At 41.7% G+C, this 19,169-nt stretch overlaps 4 protein-coding genes and 3 long non-coding RNA genes across 8 annotated transcripts; 2 read left to right on the top strand and 5 right to left on the bottom strand.

Annotated features, from left to right (window-relative positions):
* The first annotated feature begins 1,255 nt into the window (after positions 1 to 1,255).
* LOC124341512 lies at positions 1,256 to 3,429 on the top strand. The gene is made up of 7 exons (XR_006918398.1): positions 1,256 to 1,333; positions 1,434 to 1,538; positions 1,640 to 1,714; positions 1,812 to 2,041; positions 2,101 to 2,202; positions 2,262 to 2,490; positions 3,304 to 3,429. It is a non-coding gene; the product is annotated as an uncharacterized LOC124341512 (long non-coding RNA).
* A 1,579-nt stretch (positions 3,430 to 5,008) lies between these two features.
* On the bottom strand, positions 5,009 to 5,779 carry LOC124341534. The gene is made up of 3 exons (XR_006918428.1): positions 5,674 to 5,779; positions 5,397 to 5,576; positions 5,009 to 5,294 (listed from the first exon to the last, which is right to left on the bottom strand). It is a non-coding gene; the product is annotated as an uncharacterized LOC124341534 (long non-coding RNA).
* Positions 5,780 to 6,585: 806 nt separating this feature from the next.
* LOC124341219 (annexin B9-like) lies at positions 6,586 to 8,400 on the bottom strand. Its single transcript, XM_046794228.1, has 9 exons — positions 8,327 to 8,400; positions 8,086 to 8,265; positions 7,814 to 8,018; positions 7,667 to 7,746; positions 7,511 to 7,583; positions 7,250 to 7,423; positions 7,103 to 7,178; positions 6,934 to 7,039; positions 6,586 to 6,869 (listed from the first exon to the last, which is right to left on the bottom strand). The coding sequence occupies exons 1-9, from the start codon at positions 8,333 to 8,335 to the stop codon at positions 6,819 to 6,821; spliced, it is 954 nt and encodes a 317-aa protein (XP_046650184.1). The 5' UTR covers positions 8,336 to 8,400; the 3' UTR covers positions 6,586 to 6,818.
* On the bottom strand, positions 8,342 to 11,988 carry LOC124341132 (leucine-rich repeat and immunoglobulin-like domain-containing nogo receptor-interacting protein 1). 2 transcript variants are annotated; one of them, XM_046794077.1, is made up of 7 exons: positions 11,440 to 11,988; positions 10,464 to 11,382; positions 10,256 to 10,390; positions 9,375 to 10,183; positions 9,232 to 9,302; positions 9,105 to 9,156; positions 8,342 to 8,408 (listed from the first exon to the last, which is right to left on the bottom strand). In XM_046794077.1, the coding sequence occupies exons 1-4, from the start codon at positions 11,467 to 11,469 to the stop codon at positions 10,047 to 10,049; spliced, it is 1,221 nt and encodes a 406-aa protein (XP_046650033.1). In that variant the 5' UTR covers positions 11,470 to 11,988; the 3' UTR covers positions 8,342 to 8,408; positions 9,105 to 9,156; positions 9,232 to 9,302; positions 9,375 to 10,046. The 2 variants fall into 2 exon arrangements, with proteins under 2 accessions (XP_046650033.1, XP_046650035.1); XM_046794079.1 differs by lacking the exons at positions 9,105 to 9,156; positions 9,232 to 9,302.
* LOC124341621 lies at positions 8,747 to 9,027 on the top strand. The gene is made up of 2 exons (XR_006918542.1): positions 8,747 to 8,886; positions 8,948 to 9,027. It is a non-coding gene; the product is annotated as an uncharacterized LOC124341621 (long non-coding RNA).
* Positions 11,989 to 12,081: 93 nt separating the features above from the next.
* LOC124341131 lies at positions 12,082 to 13,504 on the bottom strand. The gene is made up of 3 exons (XM_046794076.1): positions 12,526 to 13,504; positions 12,331 to 12,459; positions 12,082 to 12,264 (listed from the first exon to the last, which is right to left on the bottom strand). Exons 1-3 carry the CDS (start codon positions 13,475 to 13,477, stop codon positions 12,122 to 12,124), a joined length of 1,224 nt encoding a protein of 407 aa, XP_046650032.1. The 5' UTR covers positions 13,478 to 13,504; the 3' UTR covers positions 12,082 to 12,121.
* A 464-nt stretch (positions 13,505 to 13,968) lies between these two features.
* LOC124340848 (peroxidase-like) lies at positions 13,969 to 18,574 on the bottom strand. Its single transcript, XM_046793584.1, has 16 exons — positions 18,100 to 18,574; positions 17,519 to 17,974; positions 17,155 to 17,449; positions 16,839 to 17,068; positions 16,729 to 16,774; positions 16,556 to 16,650; positions 16,427 to 16,459; positions 16,141 to 16,337; positions 15,792 to 16,026; positions 15,372 to 15,717; positions 15,148 to 15,304; positions 14,987 to 15,071; positions 14,806 to 14,894; positions 14,535 to 14,733; positions 14,372 to 14,474; positions 13,969 to 14,301 (listed from the first exon to the last, which is right to left on the bottom strand). Exons 2-16 carry the CDS (start codon positions 17,961 to 17,963, stop codon positions 13,971 to 13,973), a joined length of 2,886 nt encoding a protein of 961 aa, XP_046649540.1. The 5' UTR covers positions 17,964 to 17,974; positions 18,100 to 18,574; the 3' UTR covers positions 13,969 to 13,970.
* Positions 18,575 to 19,169: the final 595 nt, after the last annotated feature.

Here is a 19,169-nt window from a genome sequence, read left to right as displayed (position 1 = left end):
ACAACTGAGACCACTGTGGCGCTGTTGTCTGGTGCTCTGAGCCTAAGCCGCTCTGAGCCTGACCCTGAGTTTCTGATCTGTGGACGTCTAGGCTCTAGTCCTCTCGTTTGAATGTTCGTATTTGAGAGTTTTATTGAAAAAAAGTTCTGACTTTGATGAGGTTTGAACCTTAAACCGCTGAAGTTCTAATCGAGCTTGCTAACCAATCAGCTATAGGGACCTTATCAACAATTACAAATTGTATGTATTATTTAATATTTATTAATGGTTAATGAAATGGACTGTCATTTTTTCGTTGCAGCAGAGAAAACGTTGGGTAGTACGTTTATAAATAAAGTAAATACGTTAAGTTTATGATAATTGTGTTGCTTAAAGGACTTGTTCTTTTTTATTTAACATACTTTAAGAAGCATTAACATACTTTTTAAAACTTTAAGTACGTTAAATCTATGATAAGTGTGTTGCTAAAAGTACTTGTTCTGTAAACATACTTAATTTCATTTTATAAACATACTTATTTTTTTGCAAGCATGTTACACTTCGAAGAAGCATGAAATTTTGCTTTTCAGTTTGTTTATAATTCTTACCAAAAAGCGTAAAGTGTTAAGTAATCTTAGAGTGCTGAAATTGGGCTAAAATAAGCATCCTACCGAGCTGCTGTGTAGCTTTTAACTGTCGGTCAACAGTATCAAAATAATGTTTTACCTGTCTGACAAGAAAAGACTTGAAATATACTAGGATAACTAGGAAATTACGTTGGATCGTGTCGGATTTATGCGTTTTTTTTTTTTTGCAAGATTATTGCGGGATTTTGAAGAAAATCGTGCAAGATAAAGTGCAGGATTTTTCAAAAAAAAAAAAACGGATTTTCGGGACTTTTTAGGCAACCCTGCACGACTTTGCTATTTCAGAAGTGGCAGCACTGGTAGGCCAAGAGGTACCATTCTTCACTGAGAGCTGCCACGAGACGGATGTCTGCTGAATCTCGGCCCACCTGGATCTCGGCTCACTTGGATCTCGGCCCACTTGGATCTCGGCCCCCCTGGATTTCGGCCCACTCGGTTCTTTTCAGAGCCAACCAAAAAGGCAACTGGCCTTACCAAAAAGGCAATTGCCTTTTTGGACTTGCCTTCCTCCAGAGTTGCCTTTCCGTCTATAATCCCTCACAAAACTTAATTACGTTTTTGCTATTGGGACTTGGAGTGTCAGAAGTTTCCAATAGATGGCATAGGTAATCTTGTTTATCATGTGATGGCGGATTGTTGAGTGAGTGGTTGTCAAAAGTTTCCCAATATTTTCATTTTTTCCATTAAAATTACCGATGAATTCAGAAGTAAATTCAATTTTATTTTGTGCAACTTGTTTGTGCTGTGATATATTCCGTATGTGTGTTGCATGGATCACCTTTAATATTTTCTTGTTGTAACGTGTAGGAAGGAACGCGAAAGGCAACTATCCTACAGGCTACAAGTTAGCCTACCATCAATTATTTTATTAAAAATCGTCGTTCTGCTGAATGCTTTATCCTGTTAAAACAGGTAAAAACCCATAATAGCTTATTCACAATTTGGTGAATATCTCTTTACATTCTTATTTAATATTCATTGTAACTATCTGGAGTTTCTGCTGCTGTTGGTAGGTCACTAACCCCAGCCATGACACTTCTGTTGTTTTTTCCGAACATGTTTTCTATAAATAAGGCATTGACAGACAAGTATTATTCTTCCTTCAAAAATTTTTACGACATGTCATACACTGGCATGTGATGTTTGTGATGTGACTGTACTAATTTTAGATTCAAAACTGATTAGGCTACTAGATAATATCGCCAGTGTCGCCCTTGTTGTTCTCACATCGACTAGTAGCGTTCAGTCACTTTCCATCCATTAGATCCTCATGCTGTCAAAAGCCTAAAACTCATGTTTGAAGCACACATATAGTGGTATACAAATGTGTGGAGATAAGGTATTTTCCCATTACTCCTACCACAAAAACTACACTACGTCAAATGCCTTACTACATCATCACCCATATGATAAAGGTAAGCATCAATATCACCTATCACCACGCTATTGCAATACTTCATAACACTTTCTTTAGCATCAGGAAATTTATCCCACCCGAGGAGTAATGCAGTTGGTTGCTGTAGTTCCATTATCACAGTTTTTCATCATGAACATTTCAGTGTGCTTCTTAGAAAAGGTAAAGATTGATATGCTTTTTAATTTTTATATTTTCATTAATGTTACATTTTTTTACAGAGCATGCAAGATCCCACAGACATCCTTGAGCTGGATTTTGTCCATAACAGAAGAGGGACTTAACCAACATTCTGTTCCATCCTTATCTTCAAGACTCATCCAGCTTCACTGCTTCAGTGCTTCTTATGCTGCTAGTCCTGCTACACAACTTATCTTGCTTCACTGGCGAGTTGGATCACTTCCTTTGCTGTGACACACCTGCAGTCACTCACCACGGGATTATGGCCAGGTACCGCACAATTCACTTATTTTCGTAGATTATTATCTTCTAGTAATCTATTTGCGTTAAACTCTCTGTCTGTGTAATAATTCTAAAATCAGGCCCTTCTTGCGTGTAAAAGAAGTGTTAGTGTGTTACTTAGACGTTTCTTTTTTCTAACGCTAGATGGCTTTCCGATAATTTTCAGCTGTCAAAACAGTCAGTTTCAGTTACTTTGCAAATCTCTTTAAACATTTATCGGCAGCTGCTGTGTAGGAATTTTTAGTGAAAACTGACGATAACTTTTCCACCAACAAAGCTCATTTGTTAGATTTTGAATTATGTGTTTTTGATTTTACTTCCGGTTTTCTGATTTCAGTCAGTAGTTCAGTAAATATTCATTCGAGGAGCAAAATAACCACATATTCGTGATCCTCGTCAAATTTGTGGTAAAGTTCATGTAATTTTTTGTACCTACGCGTACTTCCGGTTTCAAGAATATTCCTGAACTTATAGTTCAGGAAAATTCTCGATTTTGGCCAAATTTTGGATTTCGTTTAAATCACATCTAATCGACCCCAAATTTCATGGAGATCACGAATATGTGGTTAAATTTGACGACAGCTCAATGGTTGAGGCGCTGTGGTTACTTCCGGTATACTTCCGGAAAATTTTCATAAAACTAGCGAGTGAGCTTTGTTCTGTGTATACAGTTCTGAATGTTAAAAGCAAAATTTTTAAGCGCCTGTAAAGTTTTAAGCAAAAAAAACAGATCAATGTACCTTTATGTATTAAACTTTTATTGGCATTTCACTTAATAACACTTGTTTTGTCTTTATTTAGGTAATGCAGAGAAGATGTCGAGAAGATGAACACCAAAACTTCGCCGGTATCTCCAAAATGTCAGCGCGCCAGCGCGGACCATCATTTGTTGTTGGTAATATGTTTTCGTTTGTGTTAGTTAACCCGTTGGCTGCCACGCCTTTGTTCTCCCCTAGCTCCTTAGCACGGGCCGCGCTGTTCGGTCTCGTGGTTTACATGTCGCGGGGTCGGACAGTCGCACCAGCCCAAGATTCGCCGCAAGGCGCCTGTTAGGCAGTGCACCATAGGGATTTCCCCCTTGTCGATACGGTGATGGATTCTAGAGGCGTGCATTCCATCTTCTCCTGTCACCGTGTCAGCCCGGACTTGTCAGCAATGGCAAGTCCCACCTTGGTCATGGATCCTTAAGACGTGGCGCGTAGAGTAGTAGAGTGCAACCTACGGGTTGTATGGCGTGGCAGCCAAGGGGTTAATTTAAGTGTATGTATGTATGCATGTATGTATATGCGTGATTGTAAAAAGTGGAGGAATTGTGGGCTGAGGTGGGAAATTAAAGAAATTTTTTTTTCATATTAATGTTTTGTGTCCGAGGAATTTATAACAAAGTAAATAAAACGTTAAATTTGTTCGTCTTTGAAGTTTTACATACATGCTTAAAGAAACTTGACTATTATTTATGAAACCATTTCTCTTTCAATAAATTTCTTTGAAGGGGCCAAAAACACAATGTCTGCCATGAAATCCTTAAACATTAAACAGTACGTTTCTTTCGTAACTTGCCCTGAAAAGAATTTCGTCCAAAGACCAGGATATGACCGTATGAAGAGCGACTAGAGAATAATTACCTCCTAAAAATGAAAAAGACAAGATCCAACCAAAATAGAAACATCTGTCGCGTTTTCGAAAGGTTCAAAGGTATTAAGGGAAGTCTTACAAGATAGTTACCCACAATTAAATATTTATTTTCTCATTAAACAGCCACAATGAAATATCTGTGACTAGCAACTATTAAAACTAAAAAAATAACCGACAAATTTTAACACAAATCCCGACACGGATAGTCAAATTAAAATTCAGCTCCAGTACCCAGGAGTCTCCTTGTAGTCAGCAGCAGAAGCGTAATGGTGTAAGTATATTGCTGCCTTAGTAGTGTAGTACCTTAGGGCAGAGGAATACTTTGGAACCTCGGTGTATATGTCGGAGCAGTTTAAGTAGCGGTTTAATAATTATGAGCCTTAGTTTGGTAGCGTTTGGTAGTAGCTTGGAGTTGAGTAATACTTGGGTTCCTCGGTGTACTTAAGTGGGACAGCGTACGTTGTTGTGTAATATGATGCTTCTTCGGTGCAGTACTCCGAGGCTTCGGTGTTGTTGCTAGATTTAGCGTAGGTTGGGGTGTAGTAAACTGGAGCATCAGTGTAGCATTTCTGTTCAACGTAGTAGGAAGGAGCAGTTTCTGTGTAGTAAGTCGGGGCTGCGTAATGCTTAACCGCCTCAGTTGTGGCTGTGTATATCGTGGCAGAGTAGTATTTGGGTGCTTCGGTGTAGTATTCGACCGTTTGGGTCGAGAAAGTAGCTGGAGCCTCGGTGTAGTAGCTGGAGCCTCGGTGTAGTAGCTGGAGCCTCGGTGTAGTAGCTGGAGCCTCGGTGTAGTAGCTGGAGCCTCGGTGTAGTAGCTGGAGCCTCGGTGTAATAGCTGGAGCCTCGGTGTAATAGCTGGAGCAGCATATACGTAGTCATGAAGTACTCCGCTGCCTTAGTGGTGTAGCTGGAGGCAGAGTAATAATTCGGGGCATCGGTGTAGTTAGTAGCTCGGGGAAGCGTAAGTAATGGTGTCATACTCCGATGCCTTAGTGGTGTATAACTTGGGGGCCTCGGTTTAGTAACTGGTCGTTAAGGTTGTTGTTGTGTAGTAAGGCAGCGGCGTTGCGGTTTGGTATCCGCTATACCCAGGAGACATCGGTACACCAGTGGTCGACCCAACCACACAACGCCTAACAGCAGCACGACGTTAGCTAAACAAGGAATAAGTGTAAACATTAATTTTCAATGGCATATTAATAAATAGAAAAAAGTAGGATTCATACAAAACTCAATGTAGAAAACAGAATATTTACCCATGATTGCGATTTGGTTACACGATGAGGAATGCAGTGATAGGGCAGTGCAGTTGTTGCCGTGTTGGAGATGCCCGATGCTCACTCGACTGATAACGATCGCCTTTTCTCTCCTTTTGTACGATTTTCTCTCGTGGTCAACCAAGCCATCAATGAGACCCAACATAACGCTATAGCTATCTGTACAATAAACAATTTGAAAAATTACGACAGTTTTATCAACAACTAGACACGAGATAGAACTGATTCACGACTAGAAATAAAAATGCATATTTACCAATTATTGTGAACTGATGTAATAAGGATGAAGAAAGCAGATGGTGACAGATAGTGCGCTGCAGATGTTGCCGTGTCGGAGATGCTCACTCAACTGATTTTATTTCGCCTTTTGTCTCTCCTTTTATTAAGATTTTTTTGTCATTCCTTCACCTCTTAAGCCTTGCGGCTATTTTACCTGCTTGACAATTATGAAACACGTCCCGTTCTCACCCAACCTCTACACCACATGACACATTTTACGTAATGATCTCCGTGACCTTCAAAAGTGAAGGAAAATTTTCTTTCCTTCTGCAGGTTGATGTTGCTGGGGACAGAGCTGGGGATGGGTCTACAAAAACAAGTATCAAAATGAATACCAAATGGCTATGTAACACGTGTCGTTCTCACCCAACCTCTACCCCTCTGCATGACACGTTTTACTTAATGATCTCCGTAACCTTCGAATGTGAAGGACATGCAAACTGGCCTTTCCTTCTGCAGGTTGACGTTGCTGGGTAGGGTAACCAATATCAAAATGAATATCAAATGGTTATGGCTTAAACTCTCTTTTTTCCAATTTACATTTGAGTCATTTAACTCGTTTCTTCGGTGAATGAGTGATGTTCTTTAACCATGCTTTAACTAACAAGTGTCATATTATATTTAACTTACGAACTAGATTATATATAACTTTACTTTAAGAACTTTAATTTTGATCGAAATATCAAATCACGGAAAAGAATTTACAAATGATTTTTCGTTCAGAAATTCAATTGGTAGTCCGTTCCGATTACGTCAAGGGCAGATTTTTTAATATTTTTTAGGCAACTCTTTATTCCTATAAGCGCTGTAGATTTCACTCCGGAGAAACTGATCTGTGCTCATTGAGACGAAGATGTAGGCTAATCAAATATTACCCAGAACTATAATCTATAATGCCCGAGTGGCTTCCCAAACCACAGTGCGTTTACTGCATATTTAGTCAAGAATTAGCAAATTAAAGAAACAGATTTAAGACACTTATTATTCTTAAACAATTGTAACTATTTCGGCAACAATTATTCCATAAACATGATTATAATAAAAGAATTTTTTTGTAATGGAAGTATTAAAGATAACTCAGATACAACTCAAATGTAAAGAATATAGTTTCCTATTACATTTTCAGCCGAGAAGAGCCAGAAGTGCCCTTCGGTAATCACCTGAAGTATCACCCTACGAAGAGATCGTAATTTTCTTTCAAACTTTATTGAAAAGAAAAGTAAAAGCATTTCAGCACCGAAACATCAGCTTGAAGACTACGGCTGAATTTCCTTTCATACTCTTGTTTTATGTTGTTGAGATCAACATCACAACGACCAACGATTATACGAATAAGGTTACGACTGAAATGTAAAATATATATGTCAATTAAATTCAGTGGAAAATTAATAAAGATTAGGTCATACTCGTTTGTGCCCAATCCATCAATGGCGTGATGTAGGCGATGAGCGAAATATTCATGTCGGTTTTTGGCACATTGCACTGGCAGAATGTTAAAAATATTGTGAAGTCATGCAAGAAGTAGGAATTTCGTAGGAAGCTGTGACACTTACATATTGTTAAAAGACCTCTCTCTGCGTTGAACGAAAACTCCGCCTTCACAGCACGTTCCAAAGTGTGGCCGTTCATATTGTGATATTCGGAAATAACCTGACGTAAATGAGGCCAACTGCGAGAAGCAAGGATAGAATGAAAAACACTTTCATCTGTTCCTATCTTGGCCGCTCCTGGAAATAAATAAAGCGGATATTTTCACTGACAGAGCTATAAGTTATCGATCACTTGATATACAGAAATGCAGTTAACAAAACTACCTGCTTGAAACAAAAGATGGGCATCCGTTCTAGCCTCGTAAACATCAACCGCTTGATTCTCATCTCTTTGACCCTACAATTAAATTAAATACAAAAAAATAAACTCATGACATATTAAATCGAATACGGAGAACATTAAATCAGCAAGAACTTCACCTGGACCAATGAAACGAGAAGCAATTCAAATTCACCAGAAGTATCTCCCTTGATATCCTTCTCCATAGGGTGCCCGTACACTAGACGAATAAAAAGCCACAAATAACAATCTAGAACGTAATAAACCTGTTGATTTCTAATTCTCACATCGTTGGTAGGCAGCGTTCATTTCGCAAATCTCCTGGTTAGTCCCACTACAAAGAACTTCAATGAGCGTATCTTCATTGGTCCCCATTCCACTGATAGCATGATGAACTTCACGTGCCATAAATTCAGCTATAGGAAGGCAGAGGGCAACCATTAATTTTTCAAAACAACCGCTTAATTCGCTCTTTAATGCCGACTCCAGATCCTAAATTATATATTACGAGCTCAAATAAAAAAAAAATAAATATGTATACATATTGTTGCCAAATAACCTTTCCATAACCTGCGGCCTTGTAGGCAAGATTTATTGACGCGCGCTGGTCACAGGTGCGATGGCACAGAATGCTTATCAGAGCTTTTTCGTCCGTACCGAAACCTTTCATTGCCTTATGAAGCGCATCAGCATCAGCTCGGGGATTAAACGATGAAGCCGGAAATACAGTAGGAACATTCTGAAAATTAAATTTCGAGTTCAAATTATTTGACACATTTACAAATAATCCGTATGCTTACTTCGCCCATTTTTGGATGCTGAATATTAACGTCTGAAAACAGCCCTGTAATGCTGCGTGAAGCGGATGTGTTGTTTTAAGTGCTGCAGAAAAACAAATAGTCGATAAAATTTGGTCTAGATAATCAAATCATTTGATATGACAATTAATTGTAGAGTGGAAACATTCTAAGGTTGTTGCTTCAACATTCAACGCTCTTATCTATAGGATAGAATTTATAAGAGATAAATTTCTTTTAAGGTTTAGAAAAAACAAGTTTAAAACATTTAATGACAATAATTCTGAAATTATCTCACCAAAATAAGAAATCAATCCTTAGTAAAAATGAGATAATTACCTGCTTGCTGCTTCAAAGTAATTTAAAATGAACGTCGATTATTTATCAAAATCATATAAACACAGAGCAAGTGGCTGTTTGAGAAGAGAAACTCTTAACGCGGCTAGTGAAGAAACTCAACTAGCGTCGCAAGTGTAAGTTTTCTACCTGCTATAGAGGGCTACAAGTCGCATTCACGAAAACAAAACGGGAAAAGGAAAACCAAACAGTGACAAAGAAATCAGGTAAAATCCGACCGAATCTGACTTGTTTTTGGCTTGTACTAGAAACAACATTTGGTTTTAGAGTGTAAGACGGAAATTTCCCCGTGAAGTCTGGAACGCAAATAGTAGAATTCTACTTCCTGTTTTTATACCGCCTCGTTTTCCTTGTTACGGATAATTTATAATTTGAACACATCAGAACTTTTTAATTCATTCTTTACTTTTGACTTGATAAGAACCTTTATCAAAAATATTAATGAATTCAGTTATTCAGCAGCATTTGATTAAATTCTGTAATTCCAAAATCAATTATGATCCTGTGTGTAAATTATTCGTATCATAAAAATGTTTGGTCTGTTTGGTTACCCTTTAAATTTGTTTTAGATTCCATTCACATCAGTTTGCTAAATGTTACATAGCAATGTCAAAATTTAACCCTACGGAGAATCCACAAAGAAACTTTTCAACAATAAATGTTATTAAAACTTACAGCAATTAATGTTACGTACCTTCGTCCTTCAATCCAGTCTTCCACTGTACATAAAGATGCTAAGGATATTTCCTTGTCTTCAATACTTATTTCCATCAACCGACCAAGCAATGTTTTGGATGCAAAGACAAAAGAGAACTTGGGTGTTATGGAAATGGAAATGTCATAGATGTGTAGGAGTGGTTCTAACATGCTGGAATCTCATGGGAACCGTACGAACCCTATCCGTATACAATAGTAGAGTATTTAAAACAAACGGACTGTTCTGAATCCAACCATGAGACAATCATTTGACACTGAAGGTGATGACAATGATTATGTAAATTACGTGCGTCTGCCATGGAACCAATCTGACACTGATTCAAGGCCGGCACAGATTTCGATTTCGAAAAATCAAAACAATAAAACTTGGCAATCGTCTCAACGACCGACGCTCCATCTATGACTATGTTACAGTATTTGCAAATGGAATTTTGACATTTTCTTTTTTGTGTGTTTCTCGCTAACGCAACAACACTTTTTAGAATTTGATCGGGCAAAGATATAAATCATCAAAGACAATTATTGTGAGGTTTCAGGAATGAATCGTATATTGCTTACCATAGTGTTTAGGTAATTAATAAAGCCAAATACTAAAGGGGATTACCAATTGTTATATATATACCAATAAATTCGAGCAATCGGGCCCAAGTTAACAGTTTGCGTAGGAATCAGGATTGAGATCCTCGAATCTAAAGAATCCGCCGCAAACTCCGTTCTTGACACTGGGCAGGAGAGCTGGATTGTCTCGGATCAACCAGGCCAAACCGCAATCGCAATCAAATGGATCTGATAGACAAATGCGAGTCAGTATCATGTCAGCAACATACAGCCATCAGTCTAAATCAATTTTGAAATTACTTTCAGTGAGGATGACTTGACCTCCAGTACCGACGGGCTGAGCGGCCATCTGCTGAAGCATCGATTTGAAGACGTCCTCCCTAAACTCGGTCAGTTTATTGTTCTCCAAGTAGACAAATGCCTTTGAGTAGTCACCTGCCCAAAAAGATGTAACAAAAAGATAAATAGAGAAAGACATTTTATTTGCGTAATTTAAACACAGACTTACCCAAGAAAGCCCCTCCTTCGATGGCGGTCAATCCGATATTTTTGAGGCCGACCAAGTTAACAGGTGCGTTGAAAATCAAATTCGATTGGCTCATGAAAGGGATGGCGTTGAAACTGACGTCATACAAAGCCAATTTAGAGAAAGAAGCGATCCTTGGGACTTTGGTCATCGTGTACTCATTCGACAGAACCAATTTCTGTAATGAACTGGACGACGATGAACTGGCAACGGCAACTAAAATGCTGTTGACGACCGCATCGGTCAACCCGTTGCCTTCCAGTTGCAACAGCTCCAATCTGGCCGGAGTCAAATCGGGAAAGGTGACATTTTCCAGTCCTGTGCAGTTGACGACAATCATTTCCTTGAGAGCGGGTAAGGTAGAAGTGGGCAGGCTTTCGATGGCTTCAATGTTATCGCAATCGTCAACTCTCAAAGTGTTGAGAACTAAAAAGTCGTTCAGGTATTGCATGTCCGTCTGTCCGGCCAGATCGCAGTTCAAGATGCCGAAGACGGTCGTGTTGAACCGCGTGAATTCAAAAGTCAAAGGCGCAATAGTGAGACCGAGTTTGGGGGAAGCGTTGACCTGGCAGCCCAGGTAAATGCGTTCAACGCGTTTGTCTTTCAAGAGGTCGGCGGGCAAATCGACAGATCCCGAACCAGAGGCCGTCAGGACGACCTGGTAGAGGTCGATGCTTCGGGTGCGGTAAAAGACGTTGACAATATCGGCGACGGGAATGTCGACGCAAGTGACTTCGATCCCGTTGGCAGACAATTCGCACAGGCAAGGCGAATAATCTTCCGGGCAGGCAGCCCGTTGTTGGCCCTTACTGTTATGTACTGTTGGCCTTACGTCATTCGCATCAAATTGTCTGCGGGGATCGGCTACAACAGCCGTCAACAGAAACCCGAGTACTAAAACCTAATAGCAACAATAAATTTAAAAATACTGCCATTTTTATGTAAAAGAAAATCTAACCTGCAAAAGAGAGTGATGAAATGCTGGCATCTTAAATTGAAAATGTTGTTCACAGTTGGAAGCTCAGTGGGCACACGACGACGACTAACGATTTACCTTCATTATATAAAGCCTCGTTTTCCATCAACGATAACGAGATAATGAGCATTGCTTAAACAAAGTCTCACAGATTTCGTTATCTCTGACAGACATGAGCGACATTTTCTAATGGTTTTGACATTACGTTAAAATTCAACCTTTGTGTAGTACCTAATGCAAATAGCGACAAATGTAACATTTTAAATAATTCCCGCTGCAGTTTGAAATTGAATCCAGTCGCATTCAATAAAGTTGAGAAATCGAAGCCGAAAACAGAAAACAATTCCCATTCTGATCGATAATAGGCCTAACGAAATTGATTTGTCGATGTCGAAATGTTTAGGGGATTTTAAAATTACAGTAGGATATCAACCAAACAAACGTGATAATTGATAAAGCCACTAAATGCGTTCAGTCTTTAGCCCGACACGCACATACAGACGTGTCACGTGTGTCATTCAAAACAGGAACTGTGAAACTATTAGGTGGGCAGGCGACCGTTGATTTCTGTTGATAAGATGAATTATAAAATAATTATCTGTTTTTGTGTCCTCATTGTTCTAGATTGAATAACTGGTTTATTGCTCTGCATGATTGGAGGTTTTTACGGGCAACTGGAGAAAATGGATGGGCTCAGGGATGCGAACGGAGTTCCATCGGAACAAGTGGCCGATTTGACAGCGCTGAGCAAATTCGGGTTGTCGCGAATCAGCCAGGCCAGATGGCAATCGCCGCAATTCACTGGGTCTAATCAACAAAAAATGATAAAACATTTCCCATCAAATAAATCAAATCAATTGAATAGGCTCTTACTAGACTCGAGATTGACTAGACCACCGCCGTTAGTGACGACCATCTGCTCCAGTAGCGACTTGAAAACGGCTTCCTCGAACCTGGTCAAACTGTTGGAGCGAAGGTAAATTTGTCCTCGGCTAAAATCACCTGATACGAACCAAAATAGTATAAAGAAATCAAAGTTGATGTGAACCTATTAAAATGGGCAATCACCTTGAAAGGCATCGGGTTCGATGCTGCTGATACCGTCGGATTCCAGGTACAAATAATCGACAGGAGCGTTGAAGACGAAAGAGCCACTAGCAATGAGTGCTGGCAAACTGTTGTTGGACAAATCCAGCTGCATCAGCTGAGAGAACGAATCCATCTGGGCAGGAATCTGCGTCAACTGATTGGTCGTCAACCACAGCATCTCTAGGGCGGAAGCAGCCGACGGGGAAGAAGCGATGGCGTTCAACATGTCGCCGACGATTTGGTCGCCCAGTTGGTTGCCATTCAGCCAGAGACGTTTCAACTGAGTGCGCCCAAGACGGGAGAAATCGGCAATCTGGTCCAGCCCTGTGCTGTAAGTGATGGCCAGTTGGGTCAGACTAGGCAGAGCGGGCAGATTCTGAATGTTTTGGACGTTGGACGACTGGCTGATGAAGATGGTGCTCAATTTGAGGAAACTATTGAGAAAGGAAGAAAAGTCGAGTTGACTCTGATCGCATCCGGCGCTGAAGAAGAAGAAAGCAAAGTCACTGGACGGACGGAAAGCGTCGGCATCTATCGTCAATTGCCACTGCGGAACTGGGCAAGTCACGAGGATGTTGCCGGCCCGTTTCCCGCTCAGCAAATCGGCCGGAATGGCGACGACGTTTCCCTCAGACGGTGGAGGGACTGTCAGTTGAAATGAGAACAAATCGTTGGAGGTGGTCCGGCTGAAAACTTGTTGAATTGTTTGGGCGTCGACGCTGTCACAGATGATCTCCAATCCGTAAGAAGGACTGTTGATGCAAGTGCACGGCGAATAATCTTCCACGCAGGATTCTCGGCCGACTTCCTGGTGATGGCCGTTGGCAATTTTCAAATCGTTCCACTCGATATTCCTGGCGGAAGCGATGAAACTTGAACCGAACAAAATTAAAACACCCAGAAAGGGTGAAGTTGCAAAGGAGCCTTTCATGTTGTTGCTTCTACAAAGAAATGCGTCGACTCTTGGTCATTTAGTTTTATTATCCAAACATTTCACTCATATCCCGATAGCAGCCGATACTCAATTATCTCATCGCCCCCATTGATCATCCTAATAGATAAGAAGGTCATAAAATACACAACATAACAAACTTGCGCGTGTTATCAGAAGTCGACAGACTGAAAACAATTGAAAACCTTTTTTTAAAAATGATGTTCACTGTGGATGAGAAAACGTTGAATTTTTGTTTTAAATAACGATGCCTGTACACATTAGTGCTAGGCTTACTTTCGAAAATACCAAGTCAAATAACAGAAGCTCTAGCTCGTCATTATTTCCAAAATAAATTAAGTAAATTTAGTATTCCGAACGGAACAAGTCGAAAATCCTACGATTTGCATACAACTTCATTTGGGAAATGTTGTCTGTGCAAGCCTTGAGGGATGAGGGTTTTCGGAGGCTTGAAAACAAATTGTAAGTAAAATTAGAATTTCCACGGAATAATTCCACAAACGCCGCCAATGAAATGCGTCCGACGGAAGCCTTCCGGGATGCTCTTGATAGAACAGGATCCGCCTTTGGACCAGAAGGCGTTGCAGCCGGGTGTGTCGATGCATATCCTTCCGCACTGGCCACCATCGATGAGATTCAAAGGGGCGTCAATGTCGTGGCCCTCAAAGTCGCAATTCTGCGCCCATTTGACGCCGTCCTCGGCGATTTGCCAGTCGGAATTGGCCGAATTGTCAATCTCTTTCCACGGGTAGAGATTCATACGAGGAATGGAGTCGAAGGACTCGCAACTGACGATGGGATTCCTAAAGAAAGAACAAACCCAGTTGATTGCGGGTCGAATGAATTGCTGGTGGGAATTTGGTATTAACTTACAGTTCAGATTCGGCTTTGAAGAAAAGAGGTTGGATAAACTGGACGAAGCTGTTGTCACAGACGATGCGCGAGTAACTGGTTTTCCGGATTTCGTCCAATTGTTCTGAATCGACAAATAATTGGATTTAAAAAAATGAAACGAAAAATATTTGCGGTTTTCTACCTTCGGTGAACGAGCCGGACTGACCGCCGAGATCGTAAAAGTAGCGATCACCCCGTTTCAACCTCAAAAACTGGTCGGCGATGATACACTGGAAAGTGGGGCCTATCATGGCGCCTTTGGTCGGCCGCTCTGACACACCGGCAATGAACAAATCAACATCGTCCACAGAGTCGTACATGGACTCGAATTTCTCGACAATCTGTCAAATTGCAAATCAAAAGTTTCGAATAATATTTTTCGCTTAGCTATGGCTGGCGAAGAGATGACGTACCCTAGGAGGAATCACATCGAGAAGGTCGCGGAAATCTCTGGCACGGGAGAGTCCGCAAAGTTGGCGGTAAGAATTGTATCCAGGCAAACCTATAATCATGCAGCCATGAAACGAATCGATAGTTACATTATAAATAATATGGGCACACGTGTCGGTTATTCATGAGAAGAAGGACGTCTACCATGATCACGACCGCGCTGAATGTTGAGCGACACTATATCCATGCCGAATCCTTTGCCCTCCTCTTCAAACAAGTGATTGGTCATCTGTTATGAGAATGGAGGTGATTGGCTAGATAACAATCACAAACAATCGACATCAGCCTTTAATATTATTAATTACCTCTTCGGTGAAATAGGTGTCGACCCTTTGGCCGGGCACCGTTGCCAAGGCGATGAGAAACTTGTCCAAATTGCCGGGCGTGTACGTCTCTGTCGTCTTGAAAAAGTGTTGGCGCAACAAAATATCTCGCTCCTTCACTCTTCGCTGGTTGATGAGGCTGTATGGCAATTAAAAATGAATCAATTTCAAGCTATTCACAATAATGTAGACATGTTAATGCATACTCTTGTTTTCCGGGAACCAAGGAATGGCCGAAACGGAAAGCGGCGGCGGCAAATTCGTTCAAAACGGACGGATTGACAGTTTCGTCGTAATCGCGGCTGAACCCGTGCTGGAGTGGCAAGAGGCCGAGCTCCTGCATCTTGTCCCGTCCGATGAGAATCGGTAGAAATTCGTTGTAGGTGATGTGCTGCATTTGGGCGATAAGAATGCGTCTGGCCTCCTGGTAGAGACGCTCGTCGCTCCAGTGCGGATTGAGTTCCATCAGCAGTTCGGCAACTCCGTTGTGTTCCCGCAGGAAAACCGTTTGCGAGGCGACCATGTAGGGACTGACGTTGACTCGGTTATCACCTGTATGACATGAATCAAAGTTTAGTAGTCAATGTCAAATCAATCTGGGTTTTTCAGCATTTCTTTAGTACTACCTGCTTTGAAGCATTTGATTTCGGGAGGCGGATGGATTCCGGTCACGGCTTTGGACAAGGCGCAATCGACGTCCGTGTCGTTGTCGGGCGGGTGCAAGTCCATGTCGTACTGGTGGTAGCCTTTGCGAGCAAACACCTTGAGGGCGCCTTTCTCAAACGTCCTCAACTCGCCGGCCACTTGATCGTCGGAGCCATAAAGGCCCGAGAGATCCAGAAAGTGAGTGTTTTGATTCATCTGCAATCAAACAAAGCGAAAACACAATCAGAACAGAAACGAACGATTATCAGCCGCACTTTCACAACGTGCCCTCGTCAATCCCCCCTAAAACAAAAACAACACCCGACTGACCTGCTCTACATGTCCGAGGCGGCCGTCAGTTCTGCACGCGGGAGCGGAACGGGCAAATTGCATGCAGCGTTGGCGAAACTTGGAGTAAAACGGGTCGTCCTTGGGAATTTCGATGGGGATACACTTGCCGTGACTAAGGTCGGTCTCTTCGAGGAATTCACCATCTTCCGTGCAACAAGGCACGGCCGATCCGTTCGCTTAAACAACAACCAGAGAATAATATGTTAAGAACTGGAGCGTTCCTTCTCATTGCCCAGCAGCACAATCATTTTTTTAGAAATAATACCTGATTTAGATTCCATGGTTTCCAGCATGTCGTCTGATAAAACAAACAAAACAAAACAATTGGCAAATGATAAGTCGCAATTATTTGTGGCATGACTGATGCTAGTCAATTCTAATCTAATGCACTTACGATCGACAAACTGGCCGTACTGCATGACGAATGTGGTGTCCGTGTCGCTGGGAACGTCGAGGTCGCGAACCAGCAGCAGCGACAGCAAACGGGGCCTATCACATGATTGAATTATAATTAAGAAATGTGAAATCAAATTGTAAAAGTCGTAAAAGTGGATGTGAAGTAATTACAGGGGAAGTTGGCCACCATTTTTAGCTCGCCGGGGCATCCAGACACCTGTTGGATGACACGAATTAATTATTCTACTTTTGGAAATGTTTCAAAGTTTCCTTGACATTACCGTCGGCGTAATTTGGGGCGAGGGCCCGTTGGTATTGGGTTTTCGGTAAACCCCAAGGAACGTGGCCAGGTGGATGAATGTTGTTGCAAATGCCCGTAATCGTTCGAAACGGGGAATTGATCGTCTTGTGATCGCAGTCCGGATGGGTAGGACACATGTCGGCTATGATCGTGTCCTTCAGTTCGAATCGGTTCAAAGCGCATTCGACCTGCTCCGGTTTGATTTGATATCTAATAAATAAAAAAAAAAAACATTTAAATATTCTTACCAAATTCCAGACATACAATGATAATATTAATATCCATTTGAAAATCACTTTTTAGTCAATTGCAGGGCCGTGTAGACTCCGTAGAGTGAACTGTTGCTGATTCGAACGGCTTCGGGTGTCGAGTGGAAAAAGACCCAACTGTGGGTGTGGCGCTGCGACCCGGGTCGGACTACGATATTTTTGCGGACGAGTTGCTTCTCCGTTTCGATCATGGACACCATTTGCATTTTACCCAATTGGACGGCTTCGTTCACCGACATCACGTTGATTCGGTCAAGGTGATGGTCCAACTGGAGGCCTTTCGGGCACGAGCTCAGCTTAGCGAACGGCACCCCATGACGGCCTATAATAATAATAATAATAATTGAATTGGAATGCAATATACAAATGAATTCAAATTGTAGGCACTGACCATTGTAGGGCAGATCGGGACAGCAGATGCCTTTGCCTTGTCCGTTTTCTAGCGTGCAGGAAGTTCCGGGAGTCTTCCGAACGAGGTCGTACCACACGGCGCAGTCTTTTGCCGGGCGGCAATGCGATTCCAAACCGCCAACTTCTGGGCAATAACTCAACGGGACATTGTAATCCTTGGGCGGGTATTTGTTGTAACTTCCTCCGGCGGCCAAATGGCTGCTGGGATATTTGTAATCATTTCCTTCCTCGTGAAAATTAGAGCCATAGACGGGCTTGACGGGAAGATAGTCATCTTGCGTAATGGGCCGATCCGAATAATATCTAGCAGGCGGGATCCGTTCGTTGGGATAACCGGGCGACTTTTGCTGCGGATATTTCTGGCTGGTGGCCACGGTCAGCAGCAGGCCCATAACGGACACTCCAATCAGCCACCGTAACTCCATACTATCACGAGCTGTGTAATAATTAAGACAAAATTAACTTGCCACTCTATTAGTATCGAGTGACGGTACAAGAAAATCCCAATCGAGGTAATCCAACGTCTGCAATAAATGAAATGCATCAACATTCAACACTGACCTGAAAACAAAATGATGAGGAAGAAAAAGGCACTGGACTGTTGGGACTGGTGCTGAGCTCTTGGACACTTGTTCCAGCAACGGCCGACTCTGAGCGCCTTCTGCGGTGTACACCCTTCTCTTCCTCCCGTATTTATACGTTATACAATCCGCGTTACGTCAGTTGGGTTAGGTTCTTGCAGCCATATTATTTTGTGTTCTTTTTTTCTTTTTCAAGTCCAGATTCGTGCGATAATCAAGGTTGTGTCCAGGCATTTCGTGAGGTTTTCTTTTTACATTGCTGGGCTAGCTGCGAAGGGGTTGTCTCACGTTGCTGCACTGATTCCTCGAGGGGTGAAAGCGATTAGGCGCAATCAACCAAGCGCGCGAGCAGCCAGCTATTACAAAAGGGGGGCTTTTGATGCCAATCGAAATGAATCGGAATGGAATACAATCAGCGGCGACGGTGTGATGTGAAACAGGGCGTGACCACTGCTGCGTTCGTGGTTCGACAAAGAAGAGAAAACAATACCAACGACATCATACACATGGGAAATAAAGATTAGGCAACGAATCAATAAATAAAGACCAATGAATACAAGAAGAAAATAAGAGTCGAGTCGCCACAGGAAAGAAATAAACGAGTCCATTATTACGATATTACATAAGCGATTTTCTGTTATGTAATTGGAAAACACGACAGCCAATGGCTGAAGTCCAAGGGAAATAAAAATCTTATCGTTTCCGGAGAACAAACGAAATCCCAGAAGGCCAACAAGATATTAGGTGACAATGTTTCGCCGTCGTAGGGAAATATTTGGCCAATAAAAACCCCACCAGAAAAAAAAAAGAAAAAAAGAAATAATTCTACATCTGGGAAACCGTTAACGGTTGGAAATGAGAACAGGCCGTTTGTGGTTGTGCGGCTGAAAAACATAAAATAACCGACGCGTCGCTCGCTCTACTGTCACAATCTTCTTCGAATGTTAACAGCATATGTTGACTGCGGCTGTCAACGCAACGGTTCGCTCCCATCCCGAAAAAATTGCAAACTTTGCGTAGGCGTGGTTCCATTGTAATGAAGCAACAACC

The sequence above is a fragment of the Daphnia pulicaria genome, chromosome 5, assembly GCF_021234035.1.
Source record: "Daphnia pulicaria isolate SC F1-1A chromosome 5, SC_F0-13Bv2, whole genome shotgun sequence".
In the NCBI taxonomy this organism is placed as follows: domain Eukaryota; kingdom Metazoa; phylum Arthropoda; class Branchiopoda; order Diplostraca; family Daphniidae; genus Daphnia; species Daphnia pulicaria.
Note: the sequence above shows the minus strand (reverse complement) of the source record. Positions and strands in the feature narration are given on the sequence as shown.